The sequence below is a fragment of the Zalophus californianus genome, chromosome 13 (genome assembly GCF_009762305.2).
Source record: "Zalophus californianus isolate mZalCal1 chromosome 13, mZalCal1.pri.v2, whole genome shotgun sequence".
Taxonomy (NCBI): Eukaryota; Metazoa; Chordata; class Mammalia; order Carnivora; family Otariidae; genus Zalophus; species Zalophus californianus.
Window position 1 is genome coordinate 37665413 of NC_045607.1, and position 16613 is coordinate 37682025.

The window sequence follows — 16613 nt, forward strand, 5'->3', positions numbered from 1 at the left end:
TGACCTGAGCCGAAGGCAAATTCTTGACCGATTGAGGCGTATTTCCTTTGAATAAAGGCCTGGAAATAGAATTGCTGGGTCAAAGCTGTGAACTAACTAAAGTTTGGGTATTATTATTCCCAGGTAGACTTGTAGGAAGATTAGAATAGATCAGTATTCACCAGAAGTGAATATACCATATTATTCTGCTGTAACTGTCAGTTGTTGATTTTTAAAAACTATTGATAAAAGCTTAAAGTTGGAAAATAACTTGTTTTAGTATTTTTTTCACATCTAATGATTTTATATGTAACTAAATACATGGGTTGAGTAGAGGCTTGTAGATGTCAAAAAGTTCTTTCTAAAAAAGTGTGTTTTAGGGGCACCTGGGTGGCTCAGTTGTTAAGCATCTGCCTTTGGCTCAGGTCATGGTCGATCGAGTCCCACATTGGGCTTCCTGCTCGGTGGAAAGCCTGCTTCTCCCTCTCCCACTCCCCCTGCTTGTGTTCCCTCTCTCGCTGTGTCTCTCTCTGGCAAATAAATAAAATCTCAAAAAAAAAAAAAGTGTTTTAAATCTGGCCTCCACTGTTTTGGAAGTAATTCAGCTATGTTTCTTTAATTTTAGTTTATTAATTTCTAGTGCTTATGTTTATTTGGATATACAATATTAGTAATTTCCTCTTGTTCCTAAGAATTTTTTAAGCTTAAAATAGTTGTTGCTCTTATTTTGGGATTGAATCACTTCAAATCTCCTGTGAAATGAGGTGGATGATGACAAAGTAAAAAGAAACAAATGGGTCAGTTTGGAGATTTCTCAGTAATGTACCTTTATTGATATCCTAATACCAATTATTTTCACAAGAACGAAGTGTTCTTTTCTCAGCAGTTTATATATATATGATTTGATTTCAGTCACCATTAGAGGAGAGGCAGAGAAGGTTGGTATTTGACTTCTCATTAGAAACACGTCTTTTTTTTTTTAAGATTTTATTTATTTATTTGAGAGAGAGAGAATGAGAGATAGAGAGCATGAGAGGGAAGAGAGAGGGAGAAGCAGACTCCCTGCTGAGCAGGGAGCCCGATGCGGGACTCGATCCTGGGACTCCAGGATCATGACCTGAGCCGAAGGCAGTCGCTCAACCAACTGAGCCACCCAGGCACCCAGAAACACGTCTTTGAGGTTGAAATTTTGGTCACTTAGTTTAAAAAAACACCCCTAATTTTATTTGCCTACCATTAAATTTTTTTAGATGGTTACTTTGGTTAACTGAATAGAGCAAGTTATTCCTGAGGTTTTAGGGAAGGACTTTAATGTAATTTTGTATTCTTTGAGCTAATCTACTTATTCATAGGTTTAAGGCCAGCTGAGGTAGGTGGAGGTGGCATAGTGCGGGAGCTTGGGGAAATTACCTTTTATTTTTATTTTTTATTTATTTTTTTAAAATATATTTTTTTAAGATTTCATTTATTTATTTGACAGAGAAAGAGAGATTGAGCAAGCACAAGCAGGGGGAATGGCAGGCAGGGGAGAAGCAGGCTCCTTGCCGAGCAGGGAGCCCGATGTGGGATTCGATCCCAGGACCTTGGGATCATGACCCAGCGGGAGGCAGACAGATGCTTAACTGACTGAACCATCCAGGCGCCCCTCTTCTTAAAAGATTTCATTTATTTATTTGACAGGGAGAGGGAGAGAGCACAAGCAGGGGGAGCAATAGAAGGAGAGGGAGAAGTAGGCTCCCTGCTGAGCAGGAGCCTGATGTGGGGCTTGATCTGAGGACCCTGGGATCATGACCTGAGCCGAAGGAAGACGCTTAACGACTGAGCCACCCAGGCCCCTCGACCTTTTATTTTTAAATCAGCATAGGAAAAGGCTCTGTGGTGGGACAACATATAGTGTGTTGTTAATTCAGCTAGTTGCTGTACTCTTTTGTGCTGTGTGTGGCAACAGGAGCTTAGCAAGAGATTTGCTGTCTTTTTCATCAGGAAGTAGAACTATATGGATTAGAATTAAAATGGTAGGCAAGTGAGCTGCAAGGCATGGGTTATTAGGTCTGAAAGATGTATATGCACATATCCTTGATAATTGTATACACTTTGACAATTCTGAATGACCACTCTTGTCTTGCTAGACTTCATGGGAGACTGTAGGGGGAAAGAAGAAGAATTTTGTAAAAGAAAGTTCAGAAAACAAAGAGAATAGAGAGAAAAGAAATGAGAGAGAAATAAATCGTGGACGTGGAAACAACAACCGAAAAGGAAGAGGTGGCAATCGTGGGAGAGAGTGTAAGTATATTTCACAAATTTTTATGCACACTGAAAAGCTGAAAGAGTGGTCCATTGAATGCCCATAGATCTAGTGCCTCAATGCAGTGTTTGTTTTTATAGGTAACACTTAATAATGAGCTACAACTGGACCATAACTGATGCAGTTTCATATTAGCACTTACCTTGGCTGTAGGTAGGTGTGTTGTGTGTCTTAAGACTGCCTTCTGTTATTTATCAAGTGCACCCTCTAATTTTAAAGGAGGGTTTTCATTCACTGATAGATAATGCTGTTTATTCTTCCCACTTAATGGATACTCATTGTAATAGGCAAGGGTTAGATTAAGAGGGAGTTTGTCGAATAGGGAAGATTTTTCTCAGTCCTTTCATTTGACCCGTATTTTGGCATTATTACCCATAACAGCACAACCTTTTGTGCAGACAAACCATCTTAGAAACTTTTACCAGTGTGTTTATTCCACGGATGTTTACTGAGTACCTACTATGTGGCAGGTACTCTTAATAGGCATAGAGCAATGAAAAAACAAATCTTTGTCCTCCTAAAACTTTTTTTTTTTTTAAGATTTATTTGACAGAGACACAGTGAGAGAGGGAACATAAGCAGGGGGAGTGGGAGAGGGAGAAGCAGGCTTCTCGGGCAGCAGGGAGCCTGATGTGGCGCTCCATCCCAGGACTCTGGGACCATGACCTGAGCCGAACGCAGATGCTTAACGACTGAGCTGCCCAGGCGCCCCTGTCCTCCTAAAACTTTTAATGGAGATAGAGTGAGATGTAACAATAAGAAAGAGAAGTTAACATGTTTTGCAGTAATATACGATATTTTAATGATGTTTTATGTGGAAATTATACTGTGGGGGAAAAACAGAGGCAGCAAGATGGTGGTTTTAGGGAGGGGATTGACAAAGTTAAACGGAGTGGCCAAGGAAGGCACTCATGGGATAACATCGACAACTCATGGAGTTAGGGTAGGCCATGAAAGAGATAAGGAGAGCAAGCTGTGCTCAAAATTTATGTATTATATAGTCATTAATTCCAATATAGGTATGAGGAGAAGATAAGACTCTGCTGGCATATTCTGGATAGCATCTTGGGAAAACCTGTCTCTAACACTTAATTTTTTTAGCAACTCGTTATTTCCCTGGTATTGTTGTTTTGCTCCTCTAGGCCTTTCCAGGCTTCGAACCTAACCAGTGAGCCAGTTTTGGTGTGTATTACATATAGCTGCATAACAAATGTGGTTTTTTGAAGCAGACTTGCTTTAGGGGAGGGCAAGTCCAACTAGAAGAAAGAAAGAGTGGTACATCGTTTTTATTTCCTTACAGAATTTTCGCCTACAAATTAAGCAAGATGTGCTGTCATCAGTTTTTCAGCCACTTTTACTTGTTTTTTTTTTCACCGTTTTCTGATCCCTTTTGTTAAAATTTTTTTGTCCTTCCCTTTGATAGCTCTTATGTACAATTATGTACAAGAGGTGCTCTTTTCTCCCGTAGTTAGAGGCGAAGAGAATGGAATTGATTGCAACCAAAGGGACAAGCCTTCCGACCGTGGCAAGAGAGCTCGTGGCAGAGGTAAGAGAGAATGAGGGAGAAGGAGATGCTTTTGATTGGAAGGAGGAGACAGGCTATTGGTATAGGCATGGCAGTGTGCTCTGAGAGACGGGTAGGTCTTCTGCAATCTTTGGTTTCTTTACTGATGACTATGAATGAAGTGTTTGGATTTACGTAATTTTGAGAAAACTTATTAGTTGGTTTCACCTGAGCTGAGAAAGCCCTTTAAATGAATAATTTAAAACTTGACGCTCTGGGGGCGCCTGGGTGGCTCAGTCATTAGGCGTCTGCCTTCGGCTCAGGTAATGATCCCAGAGTCCTGGGATCGAGCCCTGCATCGGGCTCCCTGCTCAGCGGGAAGCCTGCTTCTCCCTCTCCCACTCCCCCTGCTTGTGTTCCCTCTTGCGCTGTGTCTCTCTCTGTCAAATAAATAAATAAAATCTTTAAAAAAAAAAAAACAAAACTTGATGCTCTGATCAAACAATCATTAAATTTTTCTGTTGGATTTTTTTTTTTTTTTTAAGATTTTACTTATTTATTTGACAGAGACACAGCGAGAGAGGGAACATAAGCAGGGGGGAGCGGGAGAGGGAGAAGCAGGCTTCCCGCAGAGCAGGGAGCCCGATGCTGGGCTCGATCCCAGGACCCTGGGATCATGACCTGAGCCAAAGGCAGACGCTCAGCAACTGAGCCACCCAGGCGCCCCTCTGTTGGACTTTAATAGATGTGTTTTACCCATATGATACTGGTTTTAAACTTAAAAGTATTTGCCCATTCATTAGCTCTCTTTCCCATCCCTCAATATTTTCTGTTAGTGATCATTTCTTTTTTTCATAATTTATTTAAATTTTTTTTCTATTTTTTTTTTAAAGATTTTATTTATTTGAGAGAGAGAATGAGGTAGAGAGAGAGCATGAGAGGGGAGAGGGTCAGAGGGAGAAGCAGACTCCCTGCTGAGCAGGGAGCCCGATGTGGGACTCGATCCCAGGACTCCAGGATCATGACCTGAGCCAAAGGCAGTCGCTTAACCAACTGAGCCACCCAGGCGCCCAATTTATTTAAATTTTTATTTAAATTCCATTTAGTTAACATATAGTATATTATTAGTTTCAGGGGTAGAATTTAATGATTCATCAGTTTCTTTTTTTTTTCCTTAAGATTTTATTTATTTATTTGACAGAGACACAGAGAGAGAGGGAACATAAGCGGGGGAGTAGGAGAGGGAGAAGCAGGCTTCCCATGGAGCAGGGATCCTGATGCGGGGCTCGATCCCAGGACTCTGGGATTATGACCTGAGCCAAAGGCAGACGCTTAATGACTGAGGCACCCAGGTGCCCCTGTTAGTGATCATTTCTTAACATTTATTAACTTGGGATGTCATTAAGCTACTTTAATAATGTAATTTTGTATATGTTAGAGTTCTCAGGGTCATAAAATCAAGATACACGATGGAAATATGCAGATACTGCTTTGGTTCAGTGGATGAGCTACCTGAACTGACATGTTGTTTGAACCATTTTGTTTCATTTTTCTTTTTAAGATTTTATTTTTAAGTAATCTCTGCACCCAACGTGGGGCTTGAACTCACACCCTCACAACTCCAGAGATCAGGAGTCTCATTCTCTACAGACCAAGCCAGCCAGGAACCTCTGTTTGATATATTATTAAATGCAGTTTTGTGACTGTTCTCTGCATGAGCAGTTCATAGTGGCAGAATTTTTGATCAGCAATATTATTAAGCATAGAAGTAATGTAGGCACTGTATGTTAATTACCTAAAATTTAAATTAAAAAAAGAACATAGGCAATATGTATAGTACCAACTCCCTTTGTTGTTCATTGAACTATCATTTACTAAAATACTATATTTGCCAAAGGTAAATGATAATCCAGAGATGAGAGAAGGCAAAACTATGTACTGATTTGACCGGCAGAGTCAAAATAAGATTAGAATTATTTATTTGACAGAGGGGGAGAGAGTGCGTGAGCGCACAAGCAGGGGAAGTGGCAGGCTGGTGGGGAGGGTGAGAAGCAGGCTCTCCACTGAGTAGAGAGCCCGATGTGGGGCTGGATACTGGGATGCTGGGATCATGACCTGAGCCAAAGGCAGATGCCTAACTGAGCCACCCAGGCAACCCCATCTAAACCAATTTTAATTCCCTTTTCTAGCCTTTTAAAATTATGATCAATTTCAAATTTAGATGAAGTGGAGAGAATAGTTAGTTGAACCAAATGTCCCCTCCTTCTTAGTCAACAACACTTAAAGATTTTAGCCATATTGGGTTTTATTTATTTATTTTTTTTAAAGATTTTTATTTTTTTATTTTTTTATTTATTTGACAGAGAAAGACACAGCGAGAGAGGGAACACAAGCAGGGGGAGTGGGAGAGGGAGAAGCAGGCTTCTGCTGAGCAGGGAGCCCGATGCAGGGCTCGATCCCAGGACCCCGGGATCATGACCTGAGCCGAAGGCAAGTGCCTAATGACTGAGCCACCCAGGCGCCCCGCCATATTGGTTTTATAGATCTCTTTCCTACCTTCCTTCGCTGCAGAAGTATTTTAAAGTAGATATTTTGGGTCACTTTATCCCTAATTACTATGGTAAGCACCTCTGAAAAAGATAGACACTTTCATATATAATCATAATGCTATTTTAAGAGTTCAAAAAGTCATAGTAAACTTTTGGTGTCATCTAATATTTAACCCATGTATAAATTTTCCTGATTACTTAAAAAATGTCTTTTCGTAGTTGATTTCTTTGAATCAGGATTGAAACAAGATTCATACATTACATATTTTGATTCTCTTTAATCTAGAGTATATTCTTCCTAACTTCTTTGTACCTCCCCTTTTTTCTCCTTACCATTGATTTGTTGTCAGAACCATGTTACTTGTCCTTTAGGTGTCATGTTTCACATTATGCATTGGTCTTTTTGTTTCTTGTGGTGTCACTTAGCTTATTTCTTTAGCTCCCTTATTTACTGTAAATGTAAGTTAGTTTTAAAGATTAGATTCAAGCTCAGTTTTTTGGGTAAACATAGAGGAGATTATGTATTCTATATTGCACTGCATCAGAAGACCTACTTATGTTTTCCATTTAATTTTTTTAGTGTTGTTTAGGTTAATGAATGAGTTGTCCATTTTTAGTGAGTTTATCGGGTATTAGGTTAACTGCATTTCTGGACATAATCCTTATCTTGGTTTTTATGGTTTAGTTTTTATTTTATTTTTTTTAAATTTAATTTCATTTTTAAAAAAGATATTATTTCTTAGAGAGCACATGCGAGCAGGCTTGGGGAGGGGTAGAGGGAGAGGTAGAGAATCCCAGCAGAGTCTGAGTTGAGGGTGGAGCACGACATGGGGCTCAATCCCACCACCCTGAGATCACAACCCAAGCTGAAATCAAGAGCTGGCTGCCCAACCGACTGAGCCACCCAGGTACCCCTATGGTTTCGTTTTTAAAAGAATTCTCTTGGAATTGGAGATGAAGATTGCGGCATATGTAATTCCATTCTTGATTTTCTTTGTGACGAGTAGTCTGCTCAGGGACAGCATTGGGCCTTGCTTGGTCTCTCCAATGTTGAGGGCTGTAGCTAGGCCTGTTTTGGGGTATTTACCTAAGACTTCAGAGTTACCTATCTACAGAATGTTTTTCTCTCTGTGAGTTGGACAAAAATGGAATAATTAATAATAGCTAATATTTACTGTGGGTGTTTATTGTGTAGTAGGCCTTTTACTTGTAATTTACATTTTTTTCCTTTAATTCCCCCAGTAAAACGTCTGAGGATTATTGTTGCTGCTGGTGGTATTCTCATTTTACAGATGAGAGAACTGAGTCTTGAGAGAGGCAGATTACTTGTACATGGTCAGGATTTGAACTACTTCTACCTATTCTGGAACCCAGGTTCTTCAGGGAGATGAAGGGCGGATGGGAAAGAGTCAAAGTGGATAGTAGACTGGTTATCTATCTTGCCTCCTTCCTTTTTCAAGGATTCATTTTTTTTTTTTTAATATTAGAGGTGGACATAAATTGCTTTTCTTTATGAAAAGTTGGAAGGACTTAACTAGTGGGTCACCCTGAAACCATGTCTGCTTGGAACTATTATTATGAGACACTCTGAATTGAAGGAGCCAAAGCAAGTAAAATCTGATAAAATGATGATACTGGCTTGCTTTAAAATCCCTAATTCAATACCTAATCCTTTTTTTTTTTTTTAAAGATTTTATTTACTTATTTGACAGAGAGAGAGACAGCAAGAGAGGGAACACAAGCAGGGGGAGTGGGAGAGCTTGTTTGGAGGTTCTAGCAGGGGAGCGCAGCTACTCGTATACCCTTGACCGAAGAACGGTCCTCTCCTCTATCGGGGAAGGTCGTCCTCTTCTACCGAGCGCGCAGCTTCGGGAGGGACGCACATGGAGCGGTGAGGGAGGAAGGGGACACCCGCCTAGCCAGCCAGATCAGCCGAATCAACCCTGGCGATCAATGGGGTGACAGATGTTGCAGCCAGATCGCCCTCACATCCAAGGGGGAGTGGGAGAGGGAGAAGCAGGCTTCCCGCGGAGCAGGGAGCCCGATGCAGGGCTCGATCCCAGGACCCTGGGATCGTGACCTGAGCCAAAGGCAGACATGTAACAACTGAGCCACCCAGGCGCCCCTACCTAATCCTTTTTAAGAAAGATGTAAAGTAGTGGTAAGGGACTCAGATTGACCTTTTATAAATCAAGTTTGACCAAAAAAAAAAAAAAATCAGTCTACTCTACCCTCACATATAAACTTAAATGAGTTATAAATTATTTATTTTTTAGAGAGAGAGAGAGAGAGAGAGAGAGAGAATGAGAGCGCAAGCAGGGTGCAGATGGAGAGAGAGAATACCAAGCAGTTGCCATGCTCAGTGTGGAGCCTGACATGGGGCTGGATCTCACAACCTTGAGATCATGACCTGAGGCAAAATCAAGAGACGGTTGCCTAACTGACTGAGCGACCCAGGTGCCCTGAGATAAAATTTTTTATCATCGTTTTATATGTATGATTTTAATTAAACTTACTTTTTCAAAGAAATGAATTGGACGTTGTTTTGTGTATGGGATTTTTCAGTTAAACTTTACTTTTTCTGGGTCGCCTGGGTAGCTCCATTGGTTACATGTCTGACTCTTGGTTTTGGTTCAGGTAATGGTGTCACTGTGGTGGGATCAAGCCTCGCATTGATCAGGCTATGCGCTCAGTGAGTGAGCTTCAGATTCTCTCTCCCTCTCCCTCTGCTTCTCCCCTCCCCGCCCCATAAATTACTAAATAAAAATGCTTAAAAAGTGTACTTTAAACTTTACTTTTTGAAAAAAAAATTTTTTTGTATCATAATACCTGTATTTAAGTACATTTAAATAAATTCTTGAAAGGGTTGTGGTCTGTCTGGAGATTTCTTTGAATTGCTTTGAATCTGACATCCAGCCCGGGGCAAGAGGGGGAAAACATTCAGTATCCTATATGCTCAAAACCACAGTTATTTTGCTTATGAATATTAGTACAGTTTGATAGTAAGTTAATAATGGTGCAGGACAAATAGTTTGTTACTTTAATAATTAAGGAATAAATGTCTTTTGTTTTATTAACATGTTACTTACCAGAAGACTAGTTGTAAGTCATTTAATGTCTTAATTTACTCTGTTGTGGTCTGTTTAATTAGCCTTTTAAAACAGTTCATTGGGGGCACCTGGGTCGCTTAGTTGGTTACGGGTCCTGGGATCGAGCCCTGAGTCCGACTCCCTGCTCAGCGGGTAGTCATCTTCTCCCTCTCCCTCTGTGCATGCTCTCTCTCCCTCTCTCACTCAAATAAATCTTTTTTTCTTTAAGATTTTATTTATTTGAGAGAGAGAGAATGCGCACACATGCACAAGCAGAGGGAGCAGTAGGTAGAGGGAGAAGCAGGCTGCCTGCTGAGCAGGGAGCCCGATGCAGGACTCGATCCTGGGACTCCAGGATCATGACCTGAGCCGAAGGCGGTCGCTTAATCAACTGAGCCACCCAGGCGTCCCGCAAATAAATAAATCTTAAAAAAACAAAACAGAACAGTTCATTGTTCTGTTCCTTTCCAGTTATTTTTGGTTTGTTGGGTAGTATGCAGATATTAAGAGTTAGGGTTAGGAACAAGTATATGCTGTAAAGTGTATACTTTAAAGACAGTTCTGGGGCATCTGGGTGGCTCAGTCGTTAAGCATCTGCCTTCGGCTCAGGGTCCTGGAATCGAGCTCCGCATCGGGCGCCCTGCTCAGCAGGAGGCCTGCTTCTCCCTTTCCCACTCCCCCTGCTTGTGTTCCCTCTCTCTCTGTCTCTCTCTCTCTTTGTCAAACAAATAAATAAAATCTTTAAAAACAAAAAGACAGTTCTTTAAAGTCTCCATTGCATTTGTTCTTAGATTTTGACCATACTTGTAAGCTCCTCTTGCAGGCTTTCCATTGGCTCTCCCTTAGAATACTAATTTACATTTGTGATTAAATGCTAACATTTCAAATTGTTGGGGGGCCTGGGTGGCTCGTTTAAGCGTCTGACTTTGGCTCAGGTCATGATCTCAGGTTTCTGGGCTCGAGCCCCACATCGGGTTCTCTGCTCATCAGGGAGCCTGCTTCTTCCCCTCTGTCTACCCCTCCCCCCTCATGTGCGCGTGCTCTCTCTCAGATAAAATCTTTAAAAATTGAAATTGCTAATGAAACTTTTCTTCCTTATTTTTTGCCTTAATCTGCATAGTATTGGCTTAAAAAATACTATGAAACAGCATGGATTTAATATGGTAATCTAAATTTTGGGGTAATGAGTTTGGAAGTTTTCCTTCCATTTCTGTTTTTTGGAACAGTTTCAGAAGATTAGGTATTAATTCTTTTTTAAATGTTTGGTAGAATTCCCCTGGGAAGCCTTCTGGCCCTGGGCTCTTGTTTGTTGGGAGATTTTTGATTACTGCTTCCATTTCCTTGCTAGTTATGGGTCTGTTCAGGCTTTCTGTTTCTTCTTGTTTCAGTTTTGGTAGTTTATATGTTTCTAGGAATGCGTCCCATTTCTTCCAGATTATCTAATTTGTTGGGATAAGTTGCTCATAATATGTTCTTATAATTGTATTTCTTTGATGTTGCAACAACTAATATTTAAATACCTATTGTATTGTTGCAGATAATGCTGGGAATAAGCAATGTCCCTCACATATGGGTGGGAAAGGAGAAGAGACAGTCAAGTAAAATCACTATTTGACTTAAGAAAATGATTGGTGGGGCGCCTGGGTGGCTCAGTCGTTAAGCGTCTGCCTTCAGCTCAGGTCATGATCGGTCCTGGGTTCGAGCCCCATATCGGGCTCCCTGCTCAGCGGGAAGCCTGCTTCTCCCTCTCTCACTCCCCCTGCTTGTGTTCCCTCTCTCGCTGTGTCTCTCTCTGTCAAATAAATAAAATCTTAAAAAAAAAAAAAAAGAAAATGGTGATCAACTGTCAGTGGGGTCTTCTTTATTATTATTTTTGTTCTTTTTAAACTTTTTTTAGTAATAAATCTCTACACCCAATGTGGGGCTTGAACTGACAACTCCTAGACCAGGAATCTTAGCGTCTACTGACTAAGGCAGCCAGGCGCCCTTATAAGGGTCATCTTTAGATTGAGTGGCCTGAGGAGGTTGCTGAGGAGGAAGAAAGCCATGTGAAAGTCTGGGTAGGAACACTCTTTTTTTTTTTTTTTATTAAAGATTTTATTTATTGATTTGACAGAGAGAAACAGTGAGAGAGGGAACACAAGCAGGGGAAGTGGGAGAGGGAGAAGCAGGCTTCCCGTGGAGCAGGGAGCCCAATGCGGGGCTCAGTCCCAGGACCCTGGGATCATGACCTGAGCCGAAGACAGACGCTTAACGACTGAGCCACCCAGGTGCCCCTGGGTAGGAACAGTCTATGTAGAAGGAGCAGCTAATGTAAACATGGCATACAACTTGGATTTTTTTTTTTACATAATTAAAAACTACTTATGGGAATATAAAATATACATGGAAGTGCTCAGGGTATAGTTTTAACTATATTTACCTTGAAATAAAATAAAACAGAATTTTGCGTAATGCTTACTCAGATTTCCTGAATTTTGATATTTAACTATTTGTTTTATTGTTTATATGTATTGTTTTTTTTCCTGCAACCTTTGAATATAAATTCCAACATAATGCCATTTTACCCCTTAATATTTTGTGTATTTCTCCTAAGAAAGAAAGATACTCCCTTATGGAGGTATCTTACAGTGATAAAATCAGGAAATAAGTATTGATGCAATTTACAGGCCTTACTGAAAAGTTTCCAGTTATCCTGTAATGTTCTTTTTTTTTTTTTTGAAGATTTTATTTGTTTATTTGACAGAGGGAAACACAGTGAGAGAGGGAACACAAGCAGGGAAAGTGGGAGAGGGAGAAGCAGGCTTCCCGCTGAGCAGGAAGCCCGATTCAGGACTTGATCCCAGGACCCTGGGATCATGACCTGAGACGAAGGCAGACGCTTATCGACTGAGCCACCCAGGCGCCCTATCCTGTAATGTTCTTTATGGCAGAAAAGTATTCTGGTCTAGGATCCAGTCCAGTATCACACATTGTATTTAGCTCTCATGTCTCTTTAGTGTCCTTCAATATAAAATAGTTCATCAGTCTGGAATAATCTTGGTCTTTAATGGCCTTAATGCTTTTGAAGCGTATGGACTCTCTTATAGAATATCCTTTAATATCAGTCTGAGAAGCTTTCTCATGAATAGATTAATGTTATCTGGTGTTTTCAACTTTTATTTTAATGCCAGTATAGTTAACTTATTACTTACTTTTGACAGGAATACCACAAAGTGAGGATCACTGACCTCCGTGCATCACATTAAAGGGCACATGATACAGGTTTATCCCATTACTAGTGATGTTAGTTTTGATTACTTATTTAAGAACAGTAGTTTCTGCCAAGTTTCTCCTCTGTGAAGTTACTACCCTGCACTTTGTAATTAATAAATACTTTTCCAGGGAAGTATTCTGAGACTATGTAAATACCCTTTTTTGTGTGTGTTAAGGGCCCCTGGATTCAGTAATGCTAAACCTCAAACTACCCCAATTATATAAAACTAATATCGCCTATTTTGCATTAGCTAATTTGAATTGGGTTTTTCCTTCAGCCATCTGGAAGAGCTCTGCCTGAAGTGGGGCTTAGGAGAAATTATCTTCCACTTGTGATTTTTTTTTTTTTTTTTTAAGATTTATTTATTTGAGAGAGAGCACAAGCAAAGGGTGGGGGAGGAGCAGAGGGAGAGGGAGAAGCAGACTCCCCGCTGAGCAGTGAGCGCATGTGGGGCTCATTCCCAGGACCCTGAGATCATAACCTAAGCCAAAGGCAGAAGCTTAAGGAACTGAGCTACCCAGGCACCCCCTATTTGGGAATTTCTAAAATTATCACCACAGAGGAAAGGAGGGAAACAAAATATCAAATCAGAGAAGGCTACAAAGCATGAGAGACAACTATAGGAAACAAACTGAGGTTTCTGGAGGGGAGGTGGGTGGAGGGATGGGGTAACTGGGTGATGGGCATTAAGGAGCACATGTTATGTCATGAGCACTGGGTGTTATATGCAACTGATGAATCACTGACCTCTATCTCTGAAATACATAATACACTACATGTTAATTAATTGATTTTAAATAAATAAAAAAAAGGGGAAGCTTACTCAGTCCAAAAGGGGGTCAGTCTCCTCCTGGTTCTGGGTGGAAGGAGATGGAACCCAATCAGTCCCTGCCAAGCAGGATGCATGGCATCCAGGGTATGGCTTTTCAGTGTACTAACACCTTCAGTTAGTGGCAGAGGGGGGTGAAGCGCCACAGGGGTTGGGCAACCAGCTCAGAGAAGTATTTCCTAAATATCCTTTTTCTTTTTTTTTTACTATTAAAAGTTTTTTATTATTAAAAACTTTTTTAAAAAACTATTTTTTACTATTAAAGTTTATTTAACAAAAAAGTTCAATATGAAAATGCACACGACCTGATTTTTATATTGTAGTAAAACAGGTACTATGGAGGGGACATGTGGAAGCAGTTGATTTCTTCTGATGAACACACCCATTGTTTATAGTCACTCCAAGGCTTCTAACATGATGATACTATTTCCTCGTATTACCACTATTCCAGTATTGTTCTGTTGCCCACTAGTTGCCATCTCCACACATTCATCTGTCACAAGATTCATGAACGGGTCGAACCCCCGCAATATTCCTTGGACATGTCTGCCACCATTTAATTTCAATGACAATTTCTTGTCCATAAATTTTTTCAACTCGGTAGGGTGAGCTTTGCTCATGGTGTCTACTCCGCGAGCTCCAAGATGCTTCCAAACGGAATTCGTGGCGTCCCACACGCTCCCCTGTAGGCCTGGCATTTTGCGTCTCCCTAAATATCCTTTAAAAAAAAAATCAGACTTTTATTTACTAGTTTTAGAGTCCATTAATTCTTGCAACATTTACCATAATACATTTATGGTTTTTTTTTTTTTTTTTTTAGTGATTTATTTATTGAGGTGCCTGGGTGGCTCAGTCAGTTAAGCATCTGACTCTTGATTTTGGCCCAGATCATGATCTCAGGGTAGTGGGATTGAGCACCATGTCAGGCTCTGTGCTTAGCAGAGTGCTGGGAGCACGGGACAGGGAGCAGGCGGAGGGATAGGGAGGGAGAATTTAAAGGAGACTCCCTGCTGAGCACAGCGCTTGATCTGGGGCTCAATCTCATGACCCTGATGATGTGAGCTGAAATCAAGAGTTGGTTGCTCCGATGACTCAGCCACCCAGGTGCCCCTCTAACACATTCAGAATCAGAGTTATTTGCTAAGGACAAGCTAATAAATGGGATATGAGGGTGGATTCTAAGCTTTATTCCTTGCTGAATCCCAGGGAGATTTTGCTATTGTCATTTAACTTGTTTATGCTGCTTTAGGGTTGGAAAGGCATATTCCTGTCTGAGAATATACTCTAACCTAGGGACAGAAAGGCAGAACTTGCTTGACTCCCAAGTCTCTGAGCCCGGCGGGCCCCAGAGATGCCCTACTCTTGGTATAGGCTGAATAGTTCTCTGGTCATGGAGGCAGCTCATAGTCAGCATGGCAACTGTTTTTATGATGAACCAGTCATGCAAATTTGGGAACTTTTGTCTATACAAAAAGCCTTAGTACTAGTCAGGACCTTAAAGATGTTTCATATCATGACTCAGAGCGTGCAGTAATAAATTCAGGATCAAACAGTTTCTGGCACATTTGTCCGTGGGAAAGCTCTCCATACAGTGTTGTGGGGATGACGGAGAGGGATTGCTTTCCGTCATCTTAGATTAGGATCACTGTCCCTACTTGCTTCTATTTAGGTCACGCATGTTGGGCCCTGGGTGGGTGGGGAATGTCTGCATTTAGGGTCTGCCTCCACTAGAGACAATTGCCTGTTTTCTGTGTTACGGCTTTTTCAAGGGAAATGAGCAACTTTTCTATTCAGCCTCTCAGTATAGAAAACATAAATATTAAACAACTGAAAACTTGAGCAGTCATGCAACAAAGATGTGGTGCAGAGTTCCTAGAGAGATCTCTAGGGGAAAAGATAGCATGTATCATAATATTGGTTTATTCTTTATGATAATATTCTTTAGTCTTGTGTTTTTTTTTAAATTTTATTTATTTTTAAATTTTCTTTATTTTTTGAAGCCACTTAGTCTTGTGTTTTTGTTTTTAAAATTAAAAGACCCCAAGTCTTTATTATGAGCTATTAGATAGAAATAGCTATTTGTACCAGATAATAATGTAGGAAAATTGTATATACACAGAAAACAATGTTACTGGTAGCATTACTAGGCAGGTAAATAGGGAAGAACAGTTTCGTTATCTTGCAAAAATTTATGGGAATAATTGATTTGACTTTTTAAAATCTACCTACGATATTTGGCATGTTTGTGATCAGTATTTACGTCAGCAGCTTTTGATCTTTGGAGACATACATATATATGTAGTTGATACTTTTTCTAGGGTACTTGCAAGATTTCTTCAATTTTTGCCCTAGGCTACGTGCTTCTTGTATATATTCCTTTTTCTCTTTCTAATGAACATCTTGCTTTCCAGCTCAAGTATTCCAAGTTTGTTTAATAATTTCTGAGCAGAATCCCCCTTTAAAATCCTGCCACTGTTTTTTTAATATTTAACCACTGTAAGTGCCATTTGTCACTTGTATGATTTTGAAATGAATTTTCTTTTCTTACAAGGGGTATTTTTGAGTCCACCTATCAAGGGCAGTTGTGTTGTTTCTCTTGCTTTCTTCATTGGTAACTTTAGAGCAAAAATAACTTCTTGAAATATAATTCATATACCATATAGTTCATATGAGTGAGCCACCCACGTACCTCATATCTTTATTTTTTAATTTCTTATTTCTCTTTAAAGATTTTATTTATTTGACAGAAACGCAGCGAGAGAGGGAACACAAGCAGGGGGAGTGGGAGAGGGAGAAGCAGACTTCCTGCTGAGCAGGGAGCTTGATGCGGGGCTCGATCCCAGGACCCCGGGATCACGACCTGAGCCGAAGGCAGACTTTTAATGACTGAGCCACCCAGGCACCCCTCTTTTTTTTTTTTAAGATTTTATTTTTAAGTAATCTCTACACCCAACGTGGGACTCAAGCTTACAACCCTGAGATCAAGAGTTGTATGCTCTACTGAGTGAGCTAGTATTTTTTTCCCTCCAAAGATTTTATTTATTTTTCGAGAGAGAGAGGGAGCACAAGTGGGGGTGGGTAGGGGCAGAAGGAGAGGCAGAG

At 40.5% G+C, this 16613-nt stretch overlaps 2 protein-coding genes across 4 annotated transcripts in view; one reads left to right on the top strand and one right to left on the bottom strand.

Moving 5' to 3' along the window:
* The window catches only part of UBAP2 (ubiquitin associated protein 2), a 122312-nt gene that overhangs the window by 56959 nt on the left and 48740 nt on the right, over positions 1-16613 (top strand). For all 3 annotated transcript variants that reach the window (XM_027616639.2, XM_027616638.2, XM_027616640.2), the window contains 2 exons: positions 2109-2262; positions 3753-3830. In XM_027616639.2, coding sequence (XP_027472440.1) covers positions 2109-2262; positions 3753-3830 — 232 coding nt within the window. The remainder of the gene's footprint in view (positions 1-2108; positions 2263-3752; positions 3831-16613) is intronic.
* LOC113934975 (small nuclear ribonucleoprotein G-like) lies at positions 13793-14131 on the bottom strand. The gene has a single exon (XM_035723772.1). It carries the CDS (start codon positions 14129-14131, stop codon positions 13907-13909), a length of 225 nt encoding a protein of 74 aa, XP_035579665.1. The 3' UTR covers positions 13793-13906.

Bases quoted from the DNA above. Each gene is read 5' to 3' on its own strand.
- LOC113934975 (XM_035723772.1), bottom strand. From the start codon at position 14,131: ATGAGCAAAGCTCACCCTACCGAGTTGAAAAAATTTATGGACAAGAAA.